The sequence below is a fragment of the Zingiber officinale genome, chromosome 10A (assembly GCF_018446385.1).
Source record: "Zingiber officinale cultivar Zhangliang chromosome 10A, Zo_v1.1, whole genome shotgun sequence".
NCBI lineage: Eukaryota > Viridiplantae > Streptophyta > Magnoliopsida > Zingiberales > Zingiberaceae > Zingiber > Zingiber officinale.
Genome location: NC_056004.1, coordinates 40,093,672 through 40,119,319, shown reverse-complemented (window position 1 = coordinate 40,119,319; position 25,648 = coordinate 40,093,672). Strand labels below are relative to the sequence as shown.

The 25,648-nt window shown below is 37.1% G+C and overlaps 1 protein-coding gene across 1 annotated transcript; it reads right to left on the bottom strand.

Moving 5' to 3' along the window:
• Positions 1-5,190: 5,190 nt before the first annotated feature.
• On the bottom strand, positions 5,191-8,533 carry LOC122026912 (ankyrin repeat-containing protein At5g02620-like). The gene is made up of 3 exons (XM_042585647.1): positions 7,575-8,533; positions 6,662-7,071; positions 5,191-6,410 (listed from the first exon to the last, which is right to left on the bottom strand). The coding sequence occupies exons 1-3, from the start codon at positions 7,981-7,983 to the stop codon at positions 5,535-5,537; spliced, it is 1,695 nt and encodes a 564-aa protein (XP_042441581.1). The 5' UTR covers positions 7,984-8,533; the 3' UTR covers positions 5,191-5,534.
• Positions 8,534-25,648: the final 17,115 nt, after the last annotated feature.

Here is a 25,648-nt window from a genome sequence, read left to right as displayed (position 1 = left end):
ATATTTAAAAAAATATTAATTTTTAAAAATACAAAAAATAAAACACACCGTGTGGTCTTAATTTTTTTATTTTTTTTAATATAATTTTTTTTTAACTTTGTATCCTTGGATGACTTTTTAATTAGATTATAGTAAGTTAACAAGTTTTAAGATTTTATCTATATGATTTAGATTTCATATAGATTTTCTAATTAGATTATAGTATTTAGTTTTAAAAAATTTAAAATAAATTTTTTTTGATATTTATGGGTGTAGTAATGTATTTACTGAATATACTAATATTAATTTTAAAAATTTTAAAAGTTTATATGAGATTTTCTTACTTTGCACGGACGTGCGCCCGTATGAGTGGAGGGGCTCACATTAGGTATATGAGATACGGGGGAAGAAAAGCACATGAGCGATGGGGACGAAACATAGCAGAGAGATGAGGTCACAGTTCCAATGCAAACGAAATCCAAAGCTGGAAGAAGAAGGTGGAAGACAGATGGAATCTTGTTACTTTTTCTCATTTGTCTTTCTTTTGACCAGTTTTATTCTTTTCTTTTTTTTTTGTTTTTAAAGAAATTATTGATTTTATTACCACAATTTAATTCATGCCCTCCGAATGGTACTTGCTGCTGTTTGATATTAATTGATTGGTATGGCCTAAAGTTGTCCTTTGCATCATTATTCTCACCCGGAGATAATCCGTATTTATTTATTTTTTAATATATATAAATTGATCGATCATATCGGAATACCCATGTCATTACCACATTTAAAGCATCAAAATATAATATAAATAATATTTCATATATTTACATTTTAATCATATGTATTTTATAAATATGATATTAACACTTTCAAACATCTTTTTATTTATCATAGATAGGTAATGATCAATAAACTATGTAAGCTAATATCACCTTATTTTATCATGTTATCCCTCATTTTTATTTTCTTACCGTCACTTTACAAAAGGTGAAATTTATCATCCCAACGACTTCACATGATCGATCTTATAATTATCTGTGAGGAAATAAATCAAAAAATTATAATTAATTAATACAAAGAAAGATTTTTTTTAAATTTTATTTAAATTCGAACTCTTACCCTATTATAACAACTCTATCTTGTAATAACCAGCACTATTCAAATGTTTGTAATTTCATCTGTGATTCTAATCTCACTTTTAATGTCCTCTCATCCAAAGATATGGATATCACATTTTAAAAACAAGTGTTTCAAAATTCCATGTTCATTTTCATTTTGTAAACTCCTGGGCTATATTATTTATATTATAATCTAGCTTAATTTTTTATTAATATCTATATAAATTTTATTAAGTATTAATTTTTTAATAAAATAAATAAATAAATGATTTGAATAATACAAATATAAAATGAAAGTACTGATTTAAAATTGAATTATAGTCGAACAAGATAAATACGAAGATAAAGGGTATGTTAATTTAAATCAGAATTGATTTAAATTTGATTTCATACTACTGAACTAAATTTAATTAAATTAAATTAGTTTAATTAATCTAAAATGAGTTAGAAAATTTTTATATAAACATAATCAGTTCTCTTATTGTTTTTCCTCTTTCAGGTAGACAGCCTCACACGTAAGCTTCCAAATGCCGACTTCTTCTTTTTGATCTTTTTCTTCTTTTTTTTTCTTATTTTTATTCAAGAAAATTACATTTTCAATTCTATAATTTGTATCTTTTTAAATTTTAGTCCTGTTATGAATTAATTTACATTCTTAATCCTGTAACTTATAATATTTTCTAATTTCAGTTTTTTTTTTTCTAAAATTAAAATTTTACAACGAAAAATATCTAATTTATGATTGGAATATAAAAAGCACATGGGTCATAAAAAATCAAAATCCCCAAATTCAATTTACAACTCATCATTTTCCCTTGAAAATTTTCAATTTTAGAAAGAAAATGATTGAAATTGGAAAATATTACAAGTTACAGGACTAAAAATATAAATTGACTCATAACAAGACTAAAATTAAAAAAAATATAAATTACAGGACTAAAAACATAATTTTCTCTTTTTATTCCATCCTAACTATAACTTAATTATTTTTCCCTTCACCTTCCTCTATAATAGCTCTTTTTTTTCTTCTCTTCCTCAATAGCAACAACCCTCTTTCTTCCCCTTTATTATTTTTAATGGACTAATAGCATTCCTAATTCTTCTTCCTCTCTAATGACATTCCTAATTCTTCTCCCAGCTGTTCTTAGTTTCTTTTTTCTTTTTCTTTTTTTTTTTATCATCAGAGCTAGCTGAAATAGTAAGCAAGTAAGACTTTCCATCTATATATATAATTGTTTTGTTAAATAGTATAATATAAAATGATATTTTTCATTATATATATAATTTATTATATTTTTATAATAATATAATTCCCGGATCGGATAACAAGCATATGCCTTCACAATATTAAAATCTAAACTATTGATCTACCTTACTAGGAGGTGAGCTTTTGATATATTTGCCCATGCAAGGACGGAGTCACGTTCTTAGCTACCCGGGTTATAGTCCAAGTAGCCAATAACAATGAGAAAGAAAATTATAAGCGAAGAAAAGAGAAAAAAAATGAAGAAAATGGACGGCTAACCCGGGGTGTTGATGTCAACGTCGACCGCTAGCCCGAAACAATGACGTTGACAATTTTTACGTCAACACTTGTGACCCACATCTTAAGATCAGCCCAAGTAATTCACCCAAGCTGGCTCCACAATTGTGCCCTTGCAATGTCAATTATCACGTTTCAAATTGTAACTATTTGCTTGATTCCAAAAAAATCTCCTACATTAACTATCCTCTTAGATATCATACCTAAGTGACATATTTATTATAATAGAATAGTGATAAATTTTTAATAGATATATATATATGCTCGGAGAAAAAACTCCTCCCATCATCTAGTCATTTGATGATTGTTGACTCCGTGATTTATCTTTTTTCACATAATCTGAAGACGAATTGTAAAGAACGTCTGAGATGAATGTAATCATCTTTGGTTACAATATATATATCCATTATATCCATTAAGATGCATTTTAAGGGCATTTGTTCAATTTAATTAATTTAATAATGTCGATTGTCAAGCTCCTTAGTATTTTTCAAATTTATTCTTATGGTCAATAAAAAAAATTTTCATCAAACAAAAATAGATAGATATCCTTCAATACTACTAGTATTTTTTTTTAATCTTTTTTTTTTAATTTAAGAATCACTGCCCTTCTTATTTTTTATTCTCAACCCACATTTTTTTACAAAAAACATCTTTTGAGTTTCTCTTGAAATAACTCATTCTTTTACTAAAATTTAATTAAGCACTAAAAGAATAAAACATTTTTTAATTATTTAAAACTCTTAATAAATTTCTAAAAAATTATATAATATATAATAAAATTTAATAAATAAATATAGCAAATAAACAATTTAAACAATGACTTATAATAGAGTTAAATATTAGATTTATATACCAATAAATGATTATACGATTTAATTTATATTTTTACATTAAAATAAAATTATAATTCTAAGAAGACAATTACTCTTTTTATCCAAACGAGCTGAGGTCCATAGAATCTAAATGTGGGCCCAAATAAGTCGAATATAGGAGCACATAATAATGACCCGATCCGCTATAAATTTAATCCCGGTTCGGCCCAATATAATGTGGCTCATATTTGATATATATTTGAGGAAAACATTATTTTGCCATCTATTTTTATATATTTTTGATAGACATAGAATATAAAATGTGAATCATAACTTTTAGAGCAAAAAGTTACCGCTCAATTCAAGTGATCTCGATTTTATGGTAATATATTGACAACTAAGCTAATATGATATTTTATTCTAATATAGTGACAATCAGTATCATCAACTCTACGGTAAGATACAGAAAGTAAATCACAGAGAATACTTTACCTAATGTAATGGTCTTTGTATGAGAAAGTCAAACATCAAATAAAATATTTTACAATTAACTTTAAGATTTATTAAAATAAATATTTATATAAGTATCAACTACGCTGAGGCATGAAAAATGGGAACCATAGCTAGCTGATCATATATATATATATATATATATATATATATATATATATATATATATATATATATATATATATATATATATATATAATAAGTCAACTGGTCAGCAAAATGAGTTTTCGGTTTTGCAAAGAATTTGGTTTCATATGATTTATCAAACATTATTTCCCTGTTAGATTTAAGTATGTCAATCGGTCTATGAGAATGCAATGTCAGCACTAAGCATTCAACTATATATTTTACCTTTCTGCTCTTTCAAGTTCACACTGTTAGAAGTTTATCATTGTTAGATTGAACTCACATTGATTGTAGGTTTGCTACGGGATCTTACTGTTCTCATGCCATGATAAGATTCGATAAGATGGCAGATACCTATGGAAGTTTTTGTCGATCATCCGAGTAAATTGAAAAATATTAATGGTAAACTCTAAACCCTAATCTATCCAGATGACCCACTATTTATTGGAGGAAAAATCTTCTGCAATTCGCTATAGTTGAATCTTGACTTTGAGATTCTTAGGATCCATAAGTGAAGCTTTGGTAACCCGTTATTGACAATTATAGTAAAAATTAATTATGCTTATTCTAAGTGGTATTTACGGTTCATCCTTAGATTATGTGAAGAGAGATAAATTATAATTTCAACTTATGATCGATCATCAAATAATTAGAGGATTGAAGAATTGTTCTTTTTTGAGGGCATAATCCATTATTGATAATGGGCATAGAAGGTGCTGCATCGAACTCAAAATATTCCTCTATAGTACCACGGCATAGGCCTTTTTCATTGTAAGGCACACCACATGCCCTAAAAAAGCATCTTTTTGTCTTTTGGATGATAGTGTCACATGGTGAGAGGCTTTAAAGTTGGGAGATGGTGTCTAAGTTGATTGAATTGGCCTCGAGTGTTAGAGATGTTCAAGCATCTAATAAAATTAAGGCAAAGAGTTTGGAGGATTGCAATGATCGTTTGGAAGGAAAAAAAAAAAACTCGCAGAACAGATTCTTGCTGCTCATCAGATGTCTGGTGAGGGCATGTGGCGTGTCTTACAGAATGAGCCAAACCTGTCGCACATGTTGGCATTGGCAGTTCCATGGATAGGTGTAGAACGCAAAACACTGAACTTTGAGAGATTCTAGTGTCTTAGACAAGACACACATCTCCAATTTTCATCCTCTTTCAGAAATGGGGAATATCTGCAAGGTAGATACAAGTTACCTGCAAATTATCTATCTTAACAAGTTTGCGATATAGTGTAAATTCGACATGAGGAAGAATATATAAGATGAGCATGCATCAGTTCACAATGGTGACTGCAGGTAACTCTTTCACAATGGTGAAATGCTACTGACAAGTTCCCTTGGAAGAGCTGTGCCTGTGCCGTATATATAAAAGCTTAGTCAGGACTTTTGGTAATTCTTCGAGTGGGGGCATCGAAATATAGGATGATATATATATCCATCCTAAAGAGCATACATCTTCTTGAATTCACTATTCAGTAACTCTGAGTCGGAGCCAACTGACATAGACAAGGAGTGAGATCTACTCGTAGGGTTCCTTCTTATGTTTCTCATGTTCTTCTCTTCGATCCTGTGAATGATTACAAAGTAGATCATTGAGCCCAGGGTGGTTAGCATAATCGTAGCACCAATCGCCATGGTTGACCATGCCAACCACGAATCATGCTTTCCCACAACTACATATGTAAGAGAGATGAAGGCCACTGATATGAAGAGGCAAGCCAGCCACATCAATTTGTTCATCACGAAAACCATCGTCATCTTTGCATTCTGCTCGACGACAATCAAGGAAGTCTGGACAACTACCACAGCCAGTGAGATGAACAAAGCCAAAGAATCGAAGATCAAAAATATGATGAATGCTGCATTGTCCGCTATGTAGGCTTGTCCAGGAGTAAACCCCTCTTCAGCATCTGAAACAAAGGAGCCTGGCAATTGGAATATGGCTGCGAAGGCCACAGTGGCAATGAGGACAGCAACCACAGTGTTGGAATTGATGGCGTTATTGAGGCCTCCCAGGTGGAGCTTCTTAAGCCTCTTTTTGATCTTCTGCACCTTCTTTTCTGTTTGACGTGTTTGTTTGAGTTGAGATTGAACGTCGTGTTTTATGTCACTGACTGTTTGCTTCAGTTGCTTCGCAGCAGTTGCTGTATTTGCTGGTTCTTTTGCGATGACTGCACCAAATTCTCTCAGAATGGCAGCAATATCGGCCGCGATATCTTCATTTGCCAATTTTTCAGCAATGCTGAGGGCAGTTTCACCTGCTTTGTTCACTGCATTTACTTCAATTCCCTCAACTTGTAACAAGGTTCCAACAATCTGCAATTCCAAATAAAAAAAGTAATACGTTCCATTCGCAGTTAGAAATGGGTAAGATCACTGAAATGATTAAAAAAAAAAATCAACAAACATCCAAAAAATGGTGAGATAAAACTTCCACTATAAAGATGCTGAAACAGAAGAATTTGTTTTGAGATTGCATATACAAAAGCATAGACCAACAAGCATGTAAGACAATGCAACTGGTATATCAGAAAGCAGAAATTGAAGTATCACGTACTATCACTTGCCTTTGGGTAGCCCTTCCTTGTAGCAATGTGCAAAGGTCTATTTCCCTTGCTATCTTCCAAATTGACTATTGATTTATCAGGCTCCAGCAACGCCATTAACATTTCAACATTTTGGCCCTTCACAGCCATGTGAAATGCTGTCTGCCCCTTCTTATCAGTCCTCAAACCCATAGTTGGGTCTTTTTCTAGAATGGCCTTCACCACATCGACATGTCCCATTCTTGCTGCTGAATGTAAAGTTGTTTTCCCATTATTCCTCGCTATCTTAGCAAGGCTTGCGTCGGTCTCTAGCAGCAGATTAACAATGTCAACATGTCCTTGAGTTGCAGCAGTGTCCAAGGCTGTGGAATTTAGTGAATTTGTTGTCATAGCAAGAGCAGGGAAAGATTGCAAGAGATCCCTCAAAACTTCTGCAATAAGTTCACAAACAGTCAAAAAAAGGCAACAAACTAAGAAAAAGGTCCAACCAGCATTCAACTTAAAACAAACTGAAGTAAAGGAAAAGATCAACCCTTAAAGAAAATTTCAGGGAATAATGGAGGATCAAACTGAGGTTATAGTCCAACATTGCAACTTATATAGTGATCCTAGCAAACCATACTCTTCCTTTTTGCAAGTAACGCAAACAATTAAAACTTGAGTGCAGTTTTTTAATGCAAAAGTTAAACAAGAAACAAGGAAGAAAGTGAAATGTGTCCATATTATTTATTAAGTTATCAGACTCATAGTTGAGATAATGGTGGATTCTCCATAATTCAGCTTCAATCATCTCTTGCAGAAAGATAGTTTTGCCCAGACACAAAAAGAAAGGAAAAGAGGTTATCCTTACATCTCTTCAAAACTTCAAAAACGAAAAGAGAAAAAAAAAGAAAGACGAAGAAGAGAGAATTCATCAGTGATATCAGTAGCTTACCAAGATGCCCATGCTTAGCAGCAATATGAAATGAATCATAGTGGTTCTTGGCCTTGATGCCAGCTGATTGAATGTCTGAGACCTTCAATATCTCCCTAACAACCTCCACGTGACCCCTTTCTGCCGCGACATATAACGGTATCTCTCCATCCTGGTTCTGCTTGTTGATCAACTTCTTCAACTGCTCCTCACCGCACTCAGCCAGTATCTTTTGCACATGCAATGCGTTGCCAGCCCTGGCAGCGAGATGGAGCTCCAGATCCCCTCGCTTGCCGGGGCTTTCCTTGCTCTTCCTTTCTTTGAAGCTTTGTTGTCTATCTCCCAACCGAAAGCTCTTTTGCTTATCCATGCGAAAGCTCCGCAAGCTCTGCAGTTTCTCCAGTGCTCCGATCTTTGATTGTTTCTCCATTTCCAAAGCTAAATCACATAACAAAAAAAAGAAAGAATTCCGTCCTCCTCCTATCTCATCAGAACAGAATCCAGTCAACTCTTCTCGCAATCACCAAAGGGCAAACCCTAAGTCACCACAGTAGAAGCCCCAAATCAAACCAAATTCCTCTTTTTGTTCCAGATAGACAATCAGACAATCACAATACCAAAAACCTCCCAAACTTTCCAGAAACCACCAGGCTTCACTTGTTTTCAGATAAAGGAGATATCTTTACATTTAAAACCAGAACAACAACCAACACCTTTCATGGATTTCTAGCAGAAGAATCGCAGGATCCCCTCATCGCGATCGGAAACTTCACGCATCAGATGTTCGCTGCAGAGGAGAATCAAAACCCCTTCTTTCTTCCTTTTTCCGCCTCCGCGTTCCCAGAGAGTGAACCTTCCACGGCTAGAGAAACACCGAGGTGGTCGACCACCAATCTATTCGCCCTTGTGCTAAATGCGCAAAACATTGCTTCGAGCGCAATGATGGTTTGGTTGGTGTCCGTGCCCACACTCTGCTAGAGCATTAAAAGGAAAGCGGGATGGTTGGGTTCGCAGTGGGTGGAACCGCGGAAGTAGCAGAGCTCCAATTATGGCGGCTATTGCAGTCGCCATCGAAGAGGGCGCAAGACTCCAAAGAAAGCCAGTGAACGATAAAGATTCCCTAAATAACTCGTGTAATTTTTTTTTATTAAAAAAATATCTTAAAAAGTAATAGAAAGCAAAATAATAAAAATATTACAATTTTTAAAAAATTGCCACACAAATTATAAATAAAAATATAAAATATTTACAGAATATTTAAAACAATTATACCATAGTTTTTTATTAAAAAAAATTGTACATCAGGAGGATGAAAACAAAATCTTCGAGAAAATTTTCACAGGAAATTTTTCTCTTATTTACATACTTCAGAAAAAAAAACATAGGATGGATTATTTTCATAGTGTACTTTTTGGTTCTTTGAATTGTGAAAATTTTATTTCTATACTCGTCCCTAATTTAGTTTTGTATTGTTATAATTTACTGTAGTATAGAAAAATATTTTTTTATTTAATTATTTATAAATTAAATTATATTTGCTATTCTTATATAAACATATTTGTCGATAAAAGCTAACGAGAATAGGAATTGTGTGTGGAAAATTTAAAACTGATTTGATTTTAATTTTTAAAAAAGTTAAAAGTTTACCATATGATAAGGTAATTTCATATATTATATTTTTAGAAAAAAATGTAGCCCATAAATCAATAGTAAAGTAAAAAAAATGATATTAGGTTTAATTTCTTTCTATATATATATATATATATATATATATATAGAGAGAGAGAGAGAGAGTTGTGATACTCATCTAGAATTTTCATCTAGAAAATTCATCTAGATAGACACATAAAGATGGGACCCACCATTTCACTTTTTGTGGACCCCATCATTTATGTGATTATCTAGATGAATTTTCTAGATGAAAATTCTAGATGAATATCATTTCTCATATATATATATATATATATATATATATATATATAAACTTATTTGAATCGGTTAAAATTTTAATTTTGATTTGATTCAATTCATTTTCAAATAAATGGACAGTCTTATTTTAGGAGGATTTCCTATAACAAATATAAAATTAGAAGTCAATTCCACAAAATTATAAGCTATAAGGATCAAGATAAAAAAAATTCCCATTAATTTATCTTCATATTTCTCATAATTCTCTATGGTGAATTGATTGAACATTTAGTTCGAACAAGATTTTTTTTTAAAAAAAATTACTAAACTAAATTCACTTGTAATTTTAGAATTTGTCATTTGAATAATTCATTTCAATTTTAATATCATTCTATCACTTTCAAGTTATTATATTACTAGTTAATCATGCTCATAATATATATTTTTTTAAATACTCCTAAAATACCTCATCTTTTATAGTCAAGTATCATCAATTATATTCTTTTTATATCATCTCTTATCCATTAGTCAGCTATAATTTTTTAAATATAATAAAAAAAATATTAACAACAAAATATTATCATTTTTAGCTCATAATCAATGTTAAATTTATTAATTATTTACTAAAATTAGTGACAAATAAATTTGGTACCTTACATTTTATCTTCAAATAAACTAAACCCTATATATATAAATTAACAGGTGATAGTGTGAATACAATTATATGCTAAATTTAAAATTTTAAATAATTATACTAAATTAATATAATAACTCAAATAATACAAATAAAAATAAAATAGCTTAACAAACTTTCACGTATGAAATCATTTAAATGTGTCGCAAAAATAGACACTGTATACTCTGGAGTGGTAATCTCAAAATTAATGAGTTAAGATCGAATCTGGAATCATCAATTCATTTCTAAAGAAATTTCCACTCAGATAAATTAGAAAGACTTATATAAATGGTCCAGAAGCCCAGTATCACATGATTACATGTTCTCAGTGACGGATCCAGGAATTTAAGAATGGAGGGGCGATTTTTATACGGAACAAGGGGTGGTATCCTCCATCTCCACCAATGAAACCCCATAATCCTAAGGGTTCCACCGTCGGTAAGGGGGGGTGACTATCGACCCCCCCCTCCCCCCCCCCCCATTAGATCCGCCCATGCACGTCCTATTTAGAGAAAAAATCTCTATAACGCATCGTAGCTGAGAATTAAATTATGAATGTATGGGTTACAACATAGTACCCTTCTACTGCACCATAACCCCAAGGACAAATTGTAATCTTTCAAAAATAGGAGTGGATCTAGGTGAGAATTAGAGTGGGTTGAAGTCCTTGTCAAGATCCGTTAGAGAAAGAGGAGTCATAGAGGTTGCAGTGGGGCTGAATACTCTTAGCCTTCACCGAGCAAGGGAGTCCAGCCACGAGCGATGAGCCATGATCAATGTCTAAGGAAATGGGGGGAAAAAAAGAAGATAATGTCTTCACTATCTTCATCCTTTTTTTCATTATTTTGTAGAAAAGTTAGTGGATCCTTCCACTTACTCCTTACAAAAAAGGGTCATCTTAATATTATTAACTTTATAGCCGGCAGTTTTATTAAACCGCCATGAGGTCCACGGTCCAGATTAATATGTCATCAAGTGTTTATTAATACTTCAATAAGTAAGAATCTAATAGTAATTTTGTAATTTAGTATTTTTTTTATGATGTTGAATTAAATTTTTTATTATTAAATATATTTATTATGTTAAAAAAAATTTATTAACCCTTGCCAGAAATTTTCTTTGGATCCGCCCCCTTCAAGGACATAAATTGAAGTTGTCACCTACCATTATATTCTTATAATTAATGACAATTGATGAAAGGTAATTTCTAAAAAGGCAAATCTAACGTTTAGATTTGGAAAGAACACATTTATTTCTCATTTTATCTTCTTCCATCAATTATGATAGTGTTGGATTTCAAATAATAATAATAATAATAATAATAATAATAATTAATTAGATTGATAATATCGAGTCTAAGACAATCGATCTTGTTTCACGAAAAGTTTTCATTGGTCATCAAGATAAATTAGAAAGCACTTGCGACGAGCAGCCCAAAAACCCAGCATATCTTATTTGTAAGTCTCATTTAGAGAAAAATCTCGACAAATACGTTGTAGTTAGGAATTAAACTATGGGTGCCTGGGAGATAATTGACCGTCCTTACTGCTGCACCATAGTCCCGCGGTAAAATGATAAACCTAGCTTAGCCCTGGTGTGATCAGCCCGACCTTACGGAATTTTTCCACCGGTCACCAGAATAAATCGAAAAACGCTCGCCGCAAACGGCCTAGAAACTCAGCATCCTTTTAGTCGCGTTACCCATTTGTAAGGAAAATTCTCATAAATTCATCATAGCTGAAAATTAAACTATGAGTACTTGAGTGATAACATAAATATCCTACCGTTACACAATAATCTTGAGAGTTAAAAAAATAATAAATCTAATTAATCTTGGAGTGACCTGTCCGACACGACCCCAAGAAATTTTCCTACGAAATGAAAGTATCCATGCACCACCAACATTCTAAAACCAGTAAAGTTAAAAACAAAAAAAAAAACCAACATACTAACCCATACTTCCCAAAAATAATACCTAATCATTCAAACTATATTTTTCTCTCAAAAAATCTCAAAGCAGGAATCATAAAAATAGTTTTTATCATTATTATTTTTTCCCTGCAGAAGCAACAAGGCCTTCGGATGTGTAATGTAAGCCCAGTTTAGTCAAATGTTAATGCCTCCAACTTCCTCATTTTCCTCACCTACATCTATTCAAACTTAGCGAATTTAACGACTCAGTACGTCCTAATCATGATATCAAGTACTGTAGATATAGGCACATGCATCAATAAAAACATTTTTATTCAAATTACATTTAGCAAAAAAAAAAAAAACATGAAGATATCCATTTCCATAATTCATTAAATTCTCGAACATCATATATCATTAAAATCATCATATCATTTAACATAGCTTTCAGTGTTTATTATAAATCTTTTTAGGGAGAAGTTTGATCGTAAAAATGACTAGTTATCATCATTTATTATTTATTCTTTATTCGATTGATCAATCTATCAATTATGAAACTTGATGACGGGGCATTTGTAATTCTTATCACTATATCATAGCCTAATATAGAAATCCGATATTAGAATCTTTCTAAGACCTTGTCCTGTAAATAAGAACATTCTAGAACTTTGATCCTTACAATATTTCTATTAATCATTATTCGATCACAACCATTCATATCCTTCAATATATTTTTCATCCTTTTAAACACTTAAAAAAATAATTGACATTTTCAACATTTCCTTAAAACAAGCATGCATCTTAACTTTAGCATGTATTATTATAAATTCATAAAATTTTATAATCATAAAAAAAAATTAATCACTTTTATCATATGTTATGATTATTCAGGACACTACAAGACTTCTAAACTCTCCCAAGCATGAACCCGAGCCCCTTGACTTATTTTCGCCATTCAACTTGAAACTTAAACCGTAGTCTCGTCTTTTAATCCAAACCGATTCCAAACTTAATAGCTTTTTTCCCAATCCCAAACCATGACTCCACTAGATCCTTACTAACCATGCTAGCCCATGGCCCAACCCCTATGCTCAGAACCCTAACCACCTAACCCTCTGCACGAACAATCCACACCGCCCCTTCCATGCGATCCTTGCGGCTCAAGTTTCATCAAGACACCTGAGTCCAGCCTATGCCTAGCCTGATCCTAGCCCCCTTGACTCCCTCCTAGGACCTTATTGGACCCCCATATGCCTGCCACTAGCCTGCACATGGCCCACGACCAGCCCTCTACTCACTCATCTCTAGACTCCTAACCTTCCCTTAAACCGTGACCAAGCCCTGCTACACACCATGTGCGCTGCCCAACCAAACCACGCCCGAGATGCCCATAAAAACCCTAACCGAGGCACAACACTTTCCCTTCTGTTCCAGAACCTATTCCCACATCCAAGTCCTCTTAAAACCTCTTAGACATCATCCTAAAACAATCCTTATGGCTGCCCTTGCCCCTCGAAATCATCAAGCATCAAGATTCATCAAGAAACCTAAAAGTTTTTGATAAAAGCGTGATCCTCTATACTTATCAAGCATAATTGTAATAACTTACATATTATGATTTGAATGACACAAAAGAAAGTGCCTTTGCATTTAAAACGCACAAAAATGATCAATCCTTAGCGTGAGGAGACAAGGAGCATGAGCAAGGAGCCTTCGGCCGGACCTCCTCCCTCAAGAACCTCACATTTTTCCTGATGTGCTTTGGCGAGGAAGACCATGGCGGTTTTGGTCTAGTAATTTTTTTTTTTTTAGCAAATCCTTGGGAGGCTATAGCTTTGGCTTTAAATAATAGGTAGATATCTAGGCTCAATAATCATATTTTTAAATTCTGGGAATTTTGTAGTATTTATTTATTCATCATTCTAGAAATTAAAATGAATAAATTATCTAATTAAATTAATTTAGCGTTTAACTATTTACATGCAAGTGGTTTACATTTGGGGATCTTGGACATTATAATTCCTCCCTCCCTTAAATAAAATTTCGTCCTCGAAAATAGAACTTACCGAGTAACTCCGGGTAACGACTCCTCATGTCGGTCTCAATCTCCTAGGTAGCTTCTTCCAAATGATTTAGCCACATGACCTTGACCATATTGATGACTTTATTCCACAATCTTCTCTCCTGTCTACTCAAGATCTGAGTAGGCCTCTCTCCATAAGACAGATTTGGCGTAAGCGTCAGTGGTTCAAAATTCAGTACATGTGAAGGATTCGACATGTACTTATGGAGCATCAAAATATGGAAAATATTGTGCACTCCTACTAGATTAGGTAGCAAAGCCACTTGGTAGGTCAATGCTCCCACTCTTTCTAGGATCTTGAATGACCCAATGAATCTTGAACTGAGTTTGCCTTTCTGGCCAAATCTCATAACAACATGTTGAATTTTTTTTTAAAATTCAAAGCATTTTTTGTAGTGTTTTTAGTCTCACATTGCTAAGTGTAGAAGCTTGGAAGGGCTTATATAGGAAGCTCTTCCATCCTTGCTTAGCAATAATAAGAGGACCTACACGCATGCGCGGGCCAAGCCCAAATCGAGTGGATTTGGGGGGTTCGAGCCGGAAATCCATAAATCGGGCGTCACATGCGCGATTAACGCGCGCAGGGGGGGTGCAAATCCCCAGCCCGTGGGCCTTGCGCTCACGGGCGGCCCGGTCTGTTTTTGCTGGTTTGGTTCAGTCTGAACCAAACCAGTTTGGTTTCCGGTTCTGGTTCGGTCTAAACCAAAACCAAACCAAAGTTTGGTTCCGCGTGTGAGGAAGGGGCGCGGACTTCGGTTTTGGTCCGCGTGAGGAAGCGAAGCAGCGCTTCGGTTCTGTCCGCGTCGCGTGAGGATGCGAAACAACGCATCCAGCGCATCCGCGCGTGAGAAGAGGAAGCAGAAGCAAAGTGTGCGTCCCTTCCTCTGCACTGCTTCAAGTGTATAAATACACTTTCTCACTTCCTTCTCAACTCACTCCAGAAAGCAAAGCATTCCTTCTCCCTTGCTTTCTACTTCCTCTTCCTTCTTTCTGAGTTCTGAGGCTTGGTTCGCGATCTGAGGTTGAGTCCGAGTGCGGCGCTCGTTTTGGAGTGCACCTACGAGCGACGCGAGCGGTTGTTGGATCTTGGGAGGATTTTGCCGGAGAGCCTCTGCACCGTGGGCGGCAATCAATTCTCTAAAGACAGTCGGCACGTCCGACGCTTCGACCGGAGATACACAATTTCTTAACCCTTACTGTTATTAACGTTTATTGCATGCTCGTCATTTATTGGTGCAATTATAGATTACTGTATTAGCGTAATTAGTTCTATTACAATTTTAGAGAATTGATTGTAGCATCAATAAACATGATGAACGATAGGGTAACGGGGTCTGATGAGGCTAGTGCCCGACCCGAAAGATTTTTCGGGCAAAACTTCAGACGTTGGCAACAACGAATGAAATTTTGGCTTACTACGCTAGGGCTATTCTCCGTTATAGAAACAGACCCTCCTTCACCCAATGAAGAGGAACCTGCCCGTAGTGCTACCTTAGAGAGGTTTAAGCAAAGGGATTATCTCTGCCATGGGAGAATCCTATCTGCCCTCTTAGACGCACTATTTGATGTGTACTGTTCAACCGCTTCAGCTAAAGAGCTGTGGAAATCTTTGGATAAAAAATACAACTCTGAAGATTCTGGTTTAGAAAAGTACACTGTGGCAAAATTCCTAAACTTCAAAATGGTTGAAGGCAAATCTGTGATAGAGCAGACACATGAATTCCAAGTCCAAATTCATGGTCTTGCTGAAGGAGATATGCCATTACCTGAAAATTTTCAGGTCTTGTCAATCATCGAAAAATTGCCTCCGAGTTGGGAAGATTTTGGCATGACTCTTAAACATCGGAGAGGTAAAATCTCTCTCGAAGATTTGATAATTGCCTTAAATATCAAAGAAGAACATCGGAAGCAACATAAAAATGATGATACAAGAATGCCCATGGATTTTATTCCAAAGGCGAATGTAGTAGTCTCATCTGACAAGAAGAAATTCAAAAAACAGAAAATGAAAAACAAGATGAAACCCAACCCAAAGGTTCAAAAGAAAACTGGAGCCAAACCTAAGCCTTGCTGGGCATGTGGACAGGTTGGGCATTATGCCAAATTCTGCCCTAAGCGAAAGGACAAGGAGAAAAACCAAAGCAATACGTCCAAGGCACAAGTAAATGTCGTGACTGCTAGTGACGACACCAGCGATAGGTTTGTTACCTTCAAACCCGAACTAAACTTGATCTATCAACCCAATGAATGGTTAGTTGATACAGGTGCTAATGTACACTGTTGTGCTGATCGCTCAGCCTTCCTTACTTATCAGGTAATTGAAGGCACTTCCGTGACCATGGGGAACCATTCTGCAACCAGGGTGTTTGGGATAGGACAAGTTGACCTGAGGTTCACCTCTGGAAAAGTCCTGTCACTGCATGAGGTGCATCACGTTCCAGCGGTCCGTCGGAATTTGATTAGCGGATCAAAGTTAGTCCGTGCTGGTTATGAGTTGAACTTTAAATGTAATAAAGTTGTAATTTTACATTTAGGAACCTTTATTGGAAAAGGTTACCTTAATGAAGGTTTATTTAAACTCAATGTAGAAAATGCTACTTTAAATAAATCTTCTGATATTGGTTGTTTATATAACATTGAGTCTTATGATCTGTGGCATGATAGATTATGATATGTCAATTTTAATACCGTAAAAAGAATGATGAATCTTGACATGATCCCTAAGCATGCTATAAATGATAAGAAAAAATGTGAAATTTGTGTGCAATATAAACAACCTCGTAAACCCTTCAAATCAATTGATAGAAATTCTGATATTTTAGAATTGATTCATACTGACTGTTATGAGTTTAACGGTGTAATAACGAGAGATCATAAAAGGTATTTCATTACCTTCATTGATGATCACTCTCGTTATTATTATGTTTATTTGCTAAAAACAAGGATGAAGCTTTAGATAAATTTATGGTTTTTAAATCTGAAGCTGAGAATCAAACCGATAAAACTATTAAAAGGTTAAGGTCTGATAGGGGTGGAGAATTTACCTCGAACCTGTTTCAAAAATTTTGTCAAGATACATGTATAATCCATGAGGTAACTACTCCATATAGTCCTCAATCCAACGGTATAGTAGAACGAAAAAATTGAACCCTTGAAGATATGATTAATTCCATGTTAGGCAATTCTGGGTTACCCAACTTTATGTGGGGGGAGGCTCTATACACTGCATGCCATGTGCTAAATAGAGTCCCAATGAAGTCAAGGGATAAAATCTCATATGAGCTTTGGAAAGGCCGAAGGACAAGTTTGAAATATCTTAAAGTGTGGGGTTGCCTTACAAAGGTACTAGTACCTGAACACAGAAGGAAAAAACTTGGTCCAAAGACAGTAGATGGTATCTTCTTGGGTTATGCTCAAAATAGTATTGCATATAGGTTCCTGATTATTAAATCAGAAATTCCTGGAATAGATGCAAATACTATTGTAGAACTTTACAATGCTACATTTTTTGAGGATATATTTCCTATGAAGACGAGAACACATCAATCTAGTATTCCTACTAGAAATGAGCATTCTTCCGTAGAGGTCCCACTATCCGTAGTGGGTACACCTTCCTCAAGTCACTCTAGACTAGATGAATCTAGTGAGTATATAGAACCAAGAAGGAGCAAGAGGCAACGTGTGTCTACGGATTTAGGCCAGAACTTTATCACCTATAATATAGAAGGTGATCCTGTGACATATAAAGATGCTATGGCTTCTCCTGAAGCTAAACACTGGAAAGAGGCTATTAAAAGTGAAATGGACTCTATTATCTCTAATGCCACTTGGGAGTTGGTAGATTTACCTTCTGGGTATACCACTATAGGATGTAAATGGGTGTTTAAAAGAAAACTAAAACATGATGGGTCAGTAGATAAATTCAAAGCCCGCCTAGTTGCTAAGGGATTCAAACAGAAAGAAGGGATTGACTATTTTGACACTTATTCTCCTGTTACCAGAATTACTACAATCTGAGTGTTAATAGCATTGGCGTCCATATATCATCTTGAGGTCCATCAAATGGATGTCAAAACGACATTCCTTAATGGAGATCTTGAAGAAGAGATATATATGGATCAACCTGAGGGATATGTAGTTTCTGGAAATGAGAACAAAGTCTGTAGGTTAGTCAAATCTCTTTATGGTTTGAAGCAAGCCCCAAAGCATGCAGTGGCACGAAAAATTTGATAGAGCTATGTTATCATTTGGCCTTGAAATGAATGACTCTGATAAATGTGTGTATGCTAAAATGAAAGGTGATAATTGTATTATCTTATGTTTGTATGTAGATGATATTCTATTGTTTGGTTCTAACATTTCTATTATTAATGAGACTAAGACCCTCTTAAGTGGTAAGTTTGATATGAAGGATATGGGTTGTGCTGATATGATTTTAGGGCTGAAGTTGACTCGTTCAACTGATGGAATAGCAATTTCTCAATCACTCTATATTGAGACAGTATTAGAGAAATATGGCTATAGCCAAGTTAAAACTGTAGTCACACCCTATGATCCTTCAAAAACTCTCCACAAGAATAAGAGTGGTGTGGCAGTGTCTCAATTAAGATACTCACAAATAATAGGTAGTCTAATGTATTTAGCAAATTATTCTAGACCTGATATTTCTTTTGCTATATCGAAATTGAGCAGGTTTACCAGCTGTCCGGACAGAACACATTGGGATGCATTAGATAGAGTACTCAGATATCTGAAAGGCACTATATCCTTGGGCTTGTGGTATGGGAGATTCCCTGCAGTCCTGGAGGGATATAGTGATGCCAGTTGGATAGCTGACACTGCTGAGTGTAAAGGCGTTACTGGTTATGTCTTTACACTTGGAGGCGGTGCAGTTGCTTGGAGGTCTGTTAAATAGACGATTATAACCCGTTCTACATCTGAGGCAGAATTGTGTGCTTTGGATACCACAGTAACTGAAGCTGATTGGCTTAAGGGTCTTCTTTCTGAAATTCCCTTAATGATGAAGGCAATACCCTCTATTTCAGTGCACTGTGATAATCAAACAACAATAGCTCAGATTAGAAGCTCCAAGTATAACCAGAAACAGAAGAGACATGTACGAATAAGATTGAAGTCTATTCGTGAGCTAATGTCTCTTGGAGTGGTGTCATTGGACTTTGTAAGTTCAAAAGACAATATTGCTGATCCACTCACTAAAGGACTTGATTCTGAGAAAATCAAGAGATCCAGTAAGGGAATGGGACTGAGGCCTGTCCTGGTTTCATCTATAGCGGCAACCCAACCTATCTGATTGGAGATCCCAAAAAGTAGGTTCAATGTGGTACAAACAAGCTATAAGGGTGAAACGTAAGCATCAAATTAATTGAGATGTAATCTCATAGTCTCTTCCCTGGATAGATGCTTGACTGCTAGTAAGGATGAGCTTAGGAGCTCTTAATGAGTTCAAGGTCTTAATGATAGGATGCTTGCAGTACATCCTTGGAGAACTCACCTATGTAATTGTAACTGTGAGGCCGCAGTGTGGGGGGTCTAGGCAACTCTCCTTAGCACTTATGAAACAAGATTCGGTGGCATGGCCGTAATGCACCAACCCAAAAGGATTCAACCGTCGTCAGTGATGAGTTGTTACCAATTGATCTTCACATATAAAAGGTTTAAGATCAAAACTCTGTTCTCTTCAAACCTATGTGAATATGATTGGTGTACTTAGATGAAAATTCAAACCGGAAGGTATTTTCACTGAAAGCTCATTGCAACCAAGCCTCAGAACATATCTTTTCTTTTGACTAAAATGATTTGAATTTGTGGGGGATTGTTGAATTTTGTTTTAAAATTCAAAGCATTTTTATAGTGTTTTTAGTCCCACATTGCTAAGTGGAGAAGCTTGGAAGGGCTTATATAGGAAGCTCTTCCATCCTTGCTTAGCAATGATAAGAGGACCTACACGCATGCGCGGGCCAAGCCCAAATCGAGTGGATTTGGGGGGTTCGAGCCGGAAATCCATAAATCGGGCATCACGTGCGCGATTAATGCGCGCAGGGGGGGTGCAAATCCCCAGCCCGTGGGCCTTGCGCTCACGGGCGGCCCGGTCTGTTTTTGCTGGTTTGGTTCAGTCTAAACCAAACCAGTTTGGTTTCCGGTTCTGGTTCGGTCTAAACCAAAACCAAACCAGAGTTTGGTTCTGCGTGTGAGGAAGGGACGCGGACTTCGATTTTGGTCCGCGTGAGGAAGCGAAGCAGCGCTTCGGTTCTGTCCGCGTCGCGTGAGGATGCGAAACAACGCATCCAGCGCATCCGCGCATGAGAAGAGGAAGCAGAAGCAAAGTGTGCGTCCCTTCCTCTGCACTGCTTCAAGTGTATAAATACACTTCCTCACTTCCTTCTCAACTCACTCCAGAAAGCAAAGCATTCCTTCTCCCTTGCTTTCTACTTCCTCTTCCTTCTTTCTGAGTTCTGAGGCTTGGTTCGCGATCTGAAGTTGAGTCCGAGTGCGGCGCTCGTTTTGGAGTGCACCTACGAGCGACGCGAGCGGTTGTTGGATCTTGGGAGGATTTTGCCGGAGAGCCTCTGCACCGTGGGCGGCAATCAATTCTCTAAAGACAGTCGGCACGTCCGACGCTTCGACCGGAGATACACAATTTCTTAACCCTTACTGTTATTAACGTTTATTGCATGCTCGTCATTTATTGGTGCAATTATAGATTACTGTATTAGCGTAATTAGTTCTATTACAATTATTACACAACATTCATAAGTGCTATTTAAAAAAAAAACATAATCACCAACTACAAACTCGAGATTCCTTCTTCTTTTGTCAGCATAACTCTTTTGTCAGCTTTATACAAACTTCATCCTATCCCGGATCTTGAATATTAAATTTACTGTACGTTGAACAATTTCTGTACCTACAAAGAAGGCAGATGGAAGGAAGAGGTAAAGACATATTTGCCCTTGATACGCTCCTTGGGGCGCGAAGAAGAGGCAGGTGCCGAAGGAGGAGCAGGGGGTAGAAGAGACGTGGTCGCGGAATCCTCGAGCTGGTCTCCCGCCCTGGAGATGGTCTGCTCTGGGACAAAAATTGGGATAGGAGAAGTCGCAGCCTCTGTTATTGGAGAGGGGGTTACCCGGGCAGGGGTTTTCGCTTTGGCCTTGGAGGAAAGAGGAGGCCTTGATGGAGAAGATTGAACTGATGGAATGACCCATTTCCTTTTGTGTTGGAGGCACAGACGTTTCTCTGGAGGAGAGGGGGCCCTCTCCTCCGCGGTCACTTCGGTTCCAAGGGCCTCGGGGTCCTTGGACGGTTGAGAGGAGGCCTCCGTCAAGGTGCTGGCCTGCGGGGCATAAGGAACCTCATATTCCTCCAAAATCTCTGGGCCCAATTTCTTCAAAATGTCACTAGGCAGCTTAGAAGAATCAATGGTGTAGGTGTGAAACATGGCTGCTTTTGCAAAACAAAAAGAAAATACCTCAGTTAGCGAAAACCTAAAAGTGGGGGCATTGATCTTACCCAAAGGAGCGCCCAAAGGCGTCTGGATGGGGCTGAGCCCAAAAGTGTATAGCATGTTCTCTCATAGCAAAAAGGGGAGCCACAGTTGCACGCCCTTCAACTTTTCGGAAGTTGTGTGGCAGGGTGGTTGGTATTGGTGGTGGTGTAGCGCAAAGGGAGTGGGAAGAGTATAGCGTCACTCAGCTGGCCAGGATGCTGGCTCTGGCAATTAGACATAAAAAAATCTTGACTTCCAACCTTTGTTGGAAGAGGGCATCCCGTCAAAAAACTCATACCCCGACCCTAGACTGCACCATAAAAATGCCCAGCTCCGAGCGTTTGAGGGTGTAAAAATGGTAAAAAAGCTGCGGGGTCAAGGGTATTCGATACAGGTGACAAAGGATCACCATTCCACACAAGGCGCGAAAAGCGTTGGGGTGAATTGGGATAATGAAACGCCAAAGTATCGGCTTAGGGAAGAAAAAAAATGGATGGATAGGGAAGCGGAGTCCACCAAGGAGTTGGTCTTTAAAGAAAGTCACAAACCGGTCGGAGGGGAGGAAGGATGATCGTCAAGCCCTAGGGGATGAAGCTTGTAGGCCTCAGAAAGTTCCAAACTAGCCCGAATTGCCCTTAGATCACTATTATCCATATCGGAATGGGAGTATGCATACCATGACACCTCCATCTCACCGGCCATTACATGAAGGGGAGTTGAAGAAGGAAGAGTACTTACAGAGGACAAAGGAAATGGAGGAAGGAGAAGGCAAGCAAGCGAAAGCAAGAAGGAGAAGAAAACTCGAAGGAAGTCGAAGAGATTAGGGACGACGACGGGCAACCTTTAGGGTTTCTAAATCAAAACCCTTAGGGAGCATCGGAAAACGGGTTGGATAGCTGAAATGACATAGCGTACGTCAGCCATCAGATCGAGAAGGGGAAGCGATTTGGGGATGCTTGCAAAAAGTATGCATCATACATTATGACGAATTAATTTAGTGGGGTGCGTGTCATCTCCCTAGGAAAGGGCATTTATGATGGAAGTGACAGAGAAATCATAGAGGGGGATATGCGAACAGGAATGCCCTATCTTGTGAAAACCATACCTCGGGGATTGGAAATTCCATGCAACGATCTCGGGAAACCAAGAAGAAGATGACGGAAAGTGTCGCCCCAAATTCAATGCATTTATGCCTCCTTGAAATCAGAGAAAGGTTTAAATTTGACTAAAACTTTATGTATTGCCCTTTGTGGTCGTAGGAGCCTTAAGATAAGTCTTCAAGCATAATCCCCTCAAGTTACAGATGTTGCTCTTCAGATCACGTCCTGGTCAGTCTCCAGATCCATTCCTGGCCAGACCTCAATATCCACTCCTGGTCAGGTCTCTAGATCAAGTCATGGTCAGACCTCCAGATCCATTCCTGGTTAGACCTTTAGATCCACTCCTGGTCAGGTCTCCAAATCAAGTCCTGGTCAGGTCTCCTGATCCATTCCTGGTGATACCTCTAGATCCACTCTTGGTTAGGTCTCCAGATTAAGTCATGGTCAGACCTCCAGATCCATTCTCCATCAGACCTCCATATCCACTCCTGGTTAGGTCTCCAGATCAAGTCCTAGTTAGGTCTCTAGATCAAGTCCTGGGTAGGCCCCCGATCGCTTCCTGGTTAGGCTCTCGGTCGGGCTTCCAGACTCTCGCCCCAGCGTGAGTTATAAATGAGCATGCTCTCACTCCTCCAGACTCTCACCCCAGTGTGAGTTATAAGTGAACTTTCTCTCACGACCAATGACCTCTCGGTCAGGATTCCAGAATCTCGCCCCCTGTGAGTTATAAGTGAGTCTGCTCTCACGCCTCCAGACTCTCACCCCAGTGCGAGTTATAAGTGAGCTTGCTCTCACGACCAATAACCTCTTGGTCGGGATTTCAGACTCTCGCCCCAGTGCGAGTTATAAGTGAGCATGTTCTCACGCTTCCAGACTCTCGCCCCCCACGAGTTATAAGTGAGCATGCTCTTGTTGGTGCGGTTAGCACTAACGGTCTAACCCAGGTTTTGATGAATGATAAAATAGGTTAAGTTAGTTTTGTTGTTGATCTAATACTCTGACCGAGTGTGCAGGCGAAGTCCAGACAGGTCGACGGGCTGACCGAATGTCTGGCACGAAGACCAGCTAGGTCGACGGGCCGACCGGATAGCTGGAATGAAGTCCAAATGGGTCGAAGGGCTGACCGGACATTTGGCAAGAAGTCCAGCTAGGTCAACGGGCTGACCGAATAGCTGGCGCGAAGTCCAGATGGGTCGAAGGGCTGACCGGACGTCTGACAAGTAAGTAAAGATAAGTCATTGGAGTTGAGTGACTGGGAGGATGCATTCCTAGGAAGGGAACTTAAGCGCCGATCTGACTTAGAGCCATCTTGGAACTCTAAGTCGAGATCGTGACTAGATTCCGGTCTCGAAAAGACGGAATCTAAGTCATACTCTTTTTCTGTTAAACGATGAATTGTGTTAATAATCTGTTTTGCATGGTATAATTACCTCGGACTAACGTGTTTCTTGCAGGAAGGAGTCTGCTGGAAAACTTGGGACCGGGCGCCCAGGAGGTACCTAGGCGCCCAGAGGTCCGAGCGCCCGGGAGGTACCCGGGCACCCGGAGGCAAAATTTTATCCCCTTTACGTCAACGCCACATGGAGGCTCCTGATTGGGTCAGGTACGTCACACCGGGGCGCCCTGAAGGTTCCAAGCGCCCCCTAACCTCCTATATAAGGAGGGTCAAGACTGAAGCTCCAATACAACTCAGAATCAGTTCTTCAGTGCTCCTGTGACGTTGCTAAAAGCTCACCGACAAGTTCTTTTTCTTTCTGTCTTAGTTTTCATAATTGTCAGCTTTTTATTTACTAATAATTCCTATACTTTCGTTGTAATTCTAATTTTGGATTATTAGTGATTGCCCACAGAAAGCACCCTTGTGTGCGGGCCTTGGAGTAGGAGTCGACACAGGCTCCGAAACAAGTAAAAATTACTTGCGTCACTTCTCCTCTCTTTACTTTTTCCACTGCGTACTCGTACTCGAAATTTTTAATCGATATTCACCCCCCCTCTTATCGAAACTCACGATCCAACAAGTGGTATCAGAGCAGGTACCGCTCTGATTTGGTGCAACCACCAATCAGGCAAAGGGGGTGTTTTTTTTTTGAAAAATTAAATATCGTTGATCTTTAAAATAAAACCTTACGTCTTTCATTTTTTTCCCTCCAAAACTGTTTTTGAAAAATACATCATCATCTTCTCACCATTACTTAGTATTGACAAAATATTACATTTTCAAAATTTTGAAATAATATGTTTTTAAATATTTTTATTAATATTTTATTATTTTTCTCGAATTTAGTGCAATACTATATTTTTTTCCAGCACTGCTAATCCAAGAGCAAGTCTTGGCATCACTTTTTTAGTTTTTCATCTTCAGCATTCAATGACTCTTCAAGAAGGATGGAACCACCACCATACGATCAAGATTTCAACTACTGGAGACGATTAATGGAATGCTTCTTAGAAAGCTTAGATTTCGATTATGTGCTAATATTGAGAAAACCTTCTCAGGACTCGGAACTGAACAAAAATGTAAGTAAAATTATTTGTAATATTTTACCTAATAATGTTTTATGCAAACTAGAAAAGTACAAGAATGCATATGAGCTTTGGACACAATTGATCAAACTTCACGAGGAGTCATTGGAGTTGGACGATCAAGTCGAAATCAAATCCAAACTTGAGTCAAATTCAACAGAAAAACCTACTGAATTAGGGGTTGCGCTCAAGGTTAGTAATATTTACCAAAATACCCCTGCTAATAGTAGTTTAAAGAATATATATGTTAAGTTGGATATTTCTGAAAATATCTATGAAAATAGTGTAGCTGACAATACTTGCAAAAATACCCCTAGGATATTTTCTGATAAAATAAATCTAATTAATTTAGAAAATTTAGAAAATCTGAAAATAATTAATAACCCTAAA

What these genes read in the sequence shown, in the direction of transcription:
- LOC122026912 (XM_042585647.1), bottom strand. Translation starts at nt 7,983, where the DNA reads ATGGAGAAACAATCAAAGATCGGAGCACTGGAGAAACTGCAGAGCTTG. An exon ending in TGCTAAGCATGGGCATCTTG is followed by an intron (nt 7,072 to 7,574) that starts GTAAGCTACTGA and finishes AACTTATTGCAG; the next exon opens with AAGTTTTGAGGGATCTCTTG. An exon ending in CAAGGAAGGGCTACCCAAAG is followed by an intron (nt 6,411 to 6,661) that starts GCAAGTGATAGT and finishes TTGGAATTGCAG; the next exon opens with ATTGTTGGAACCTTGTTACA.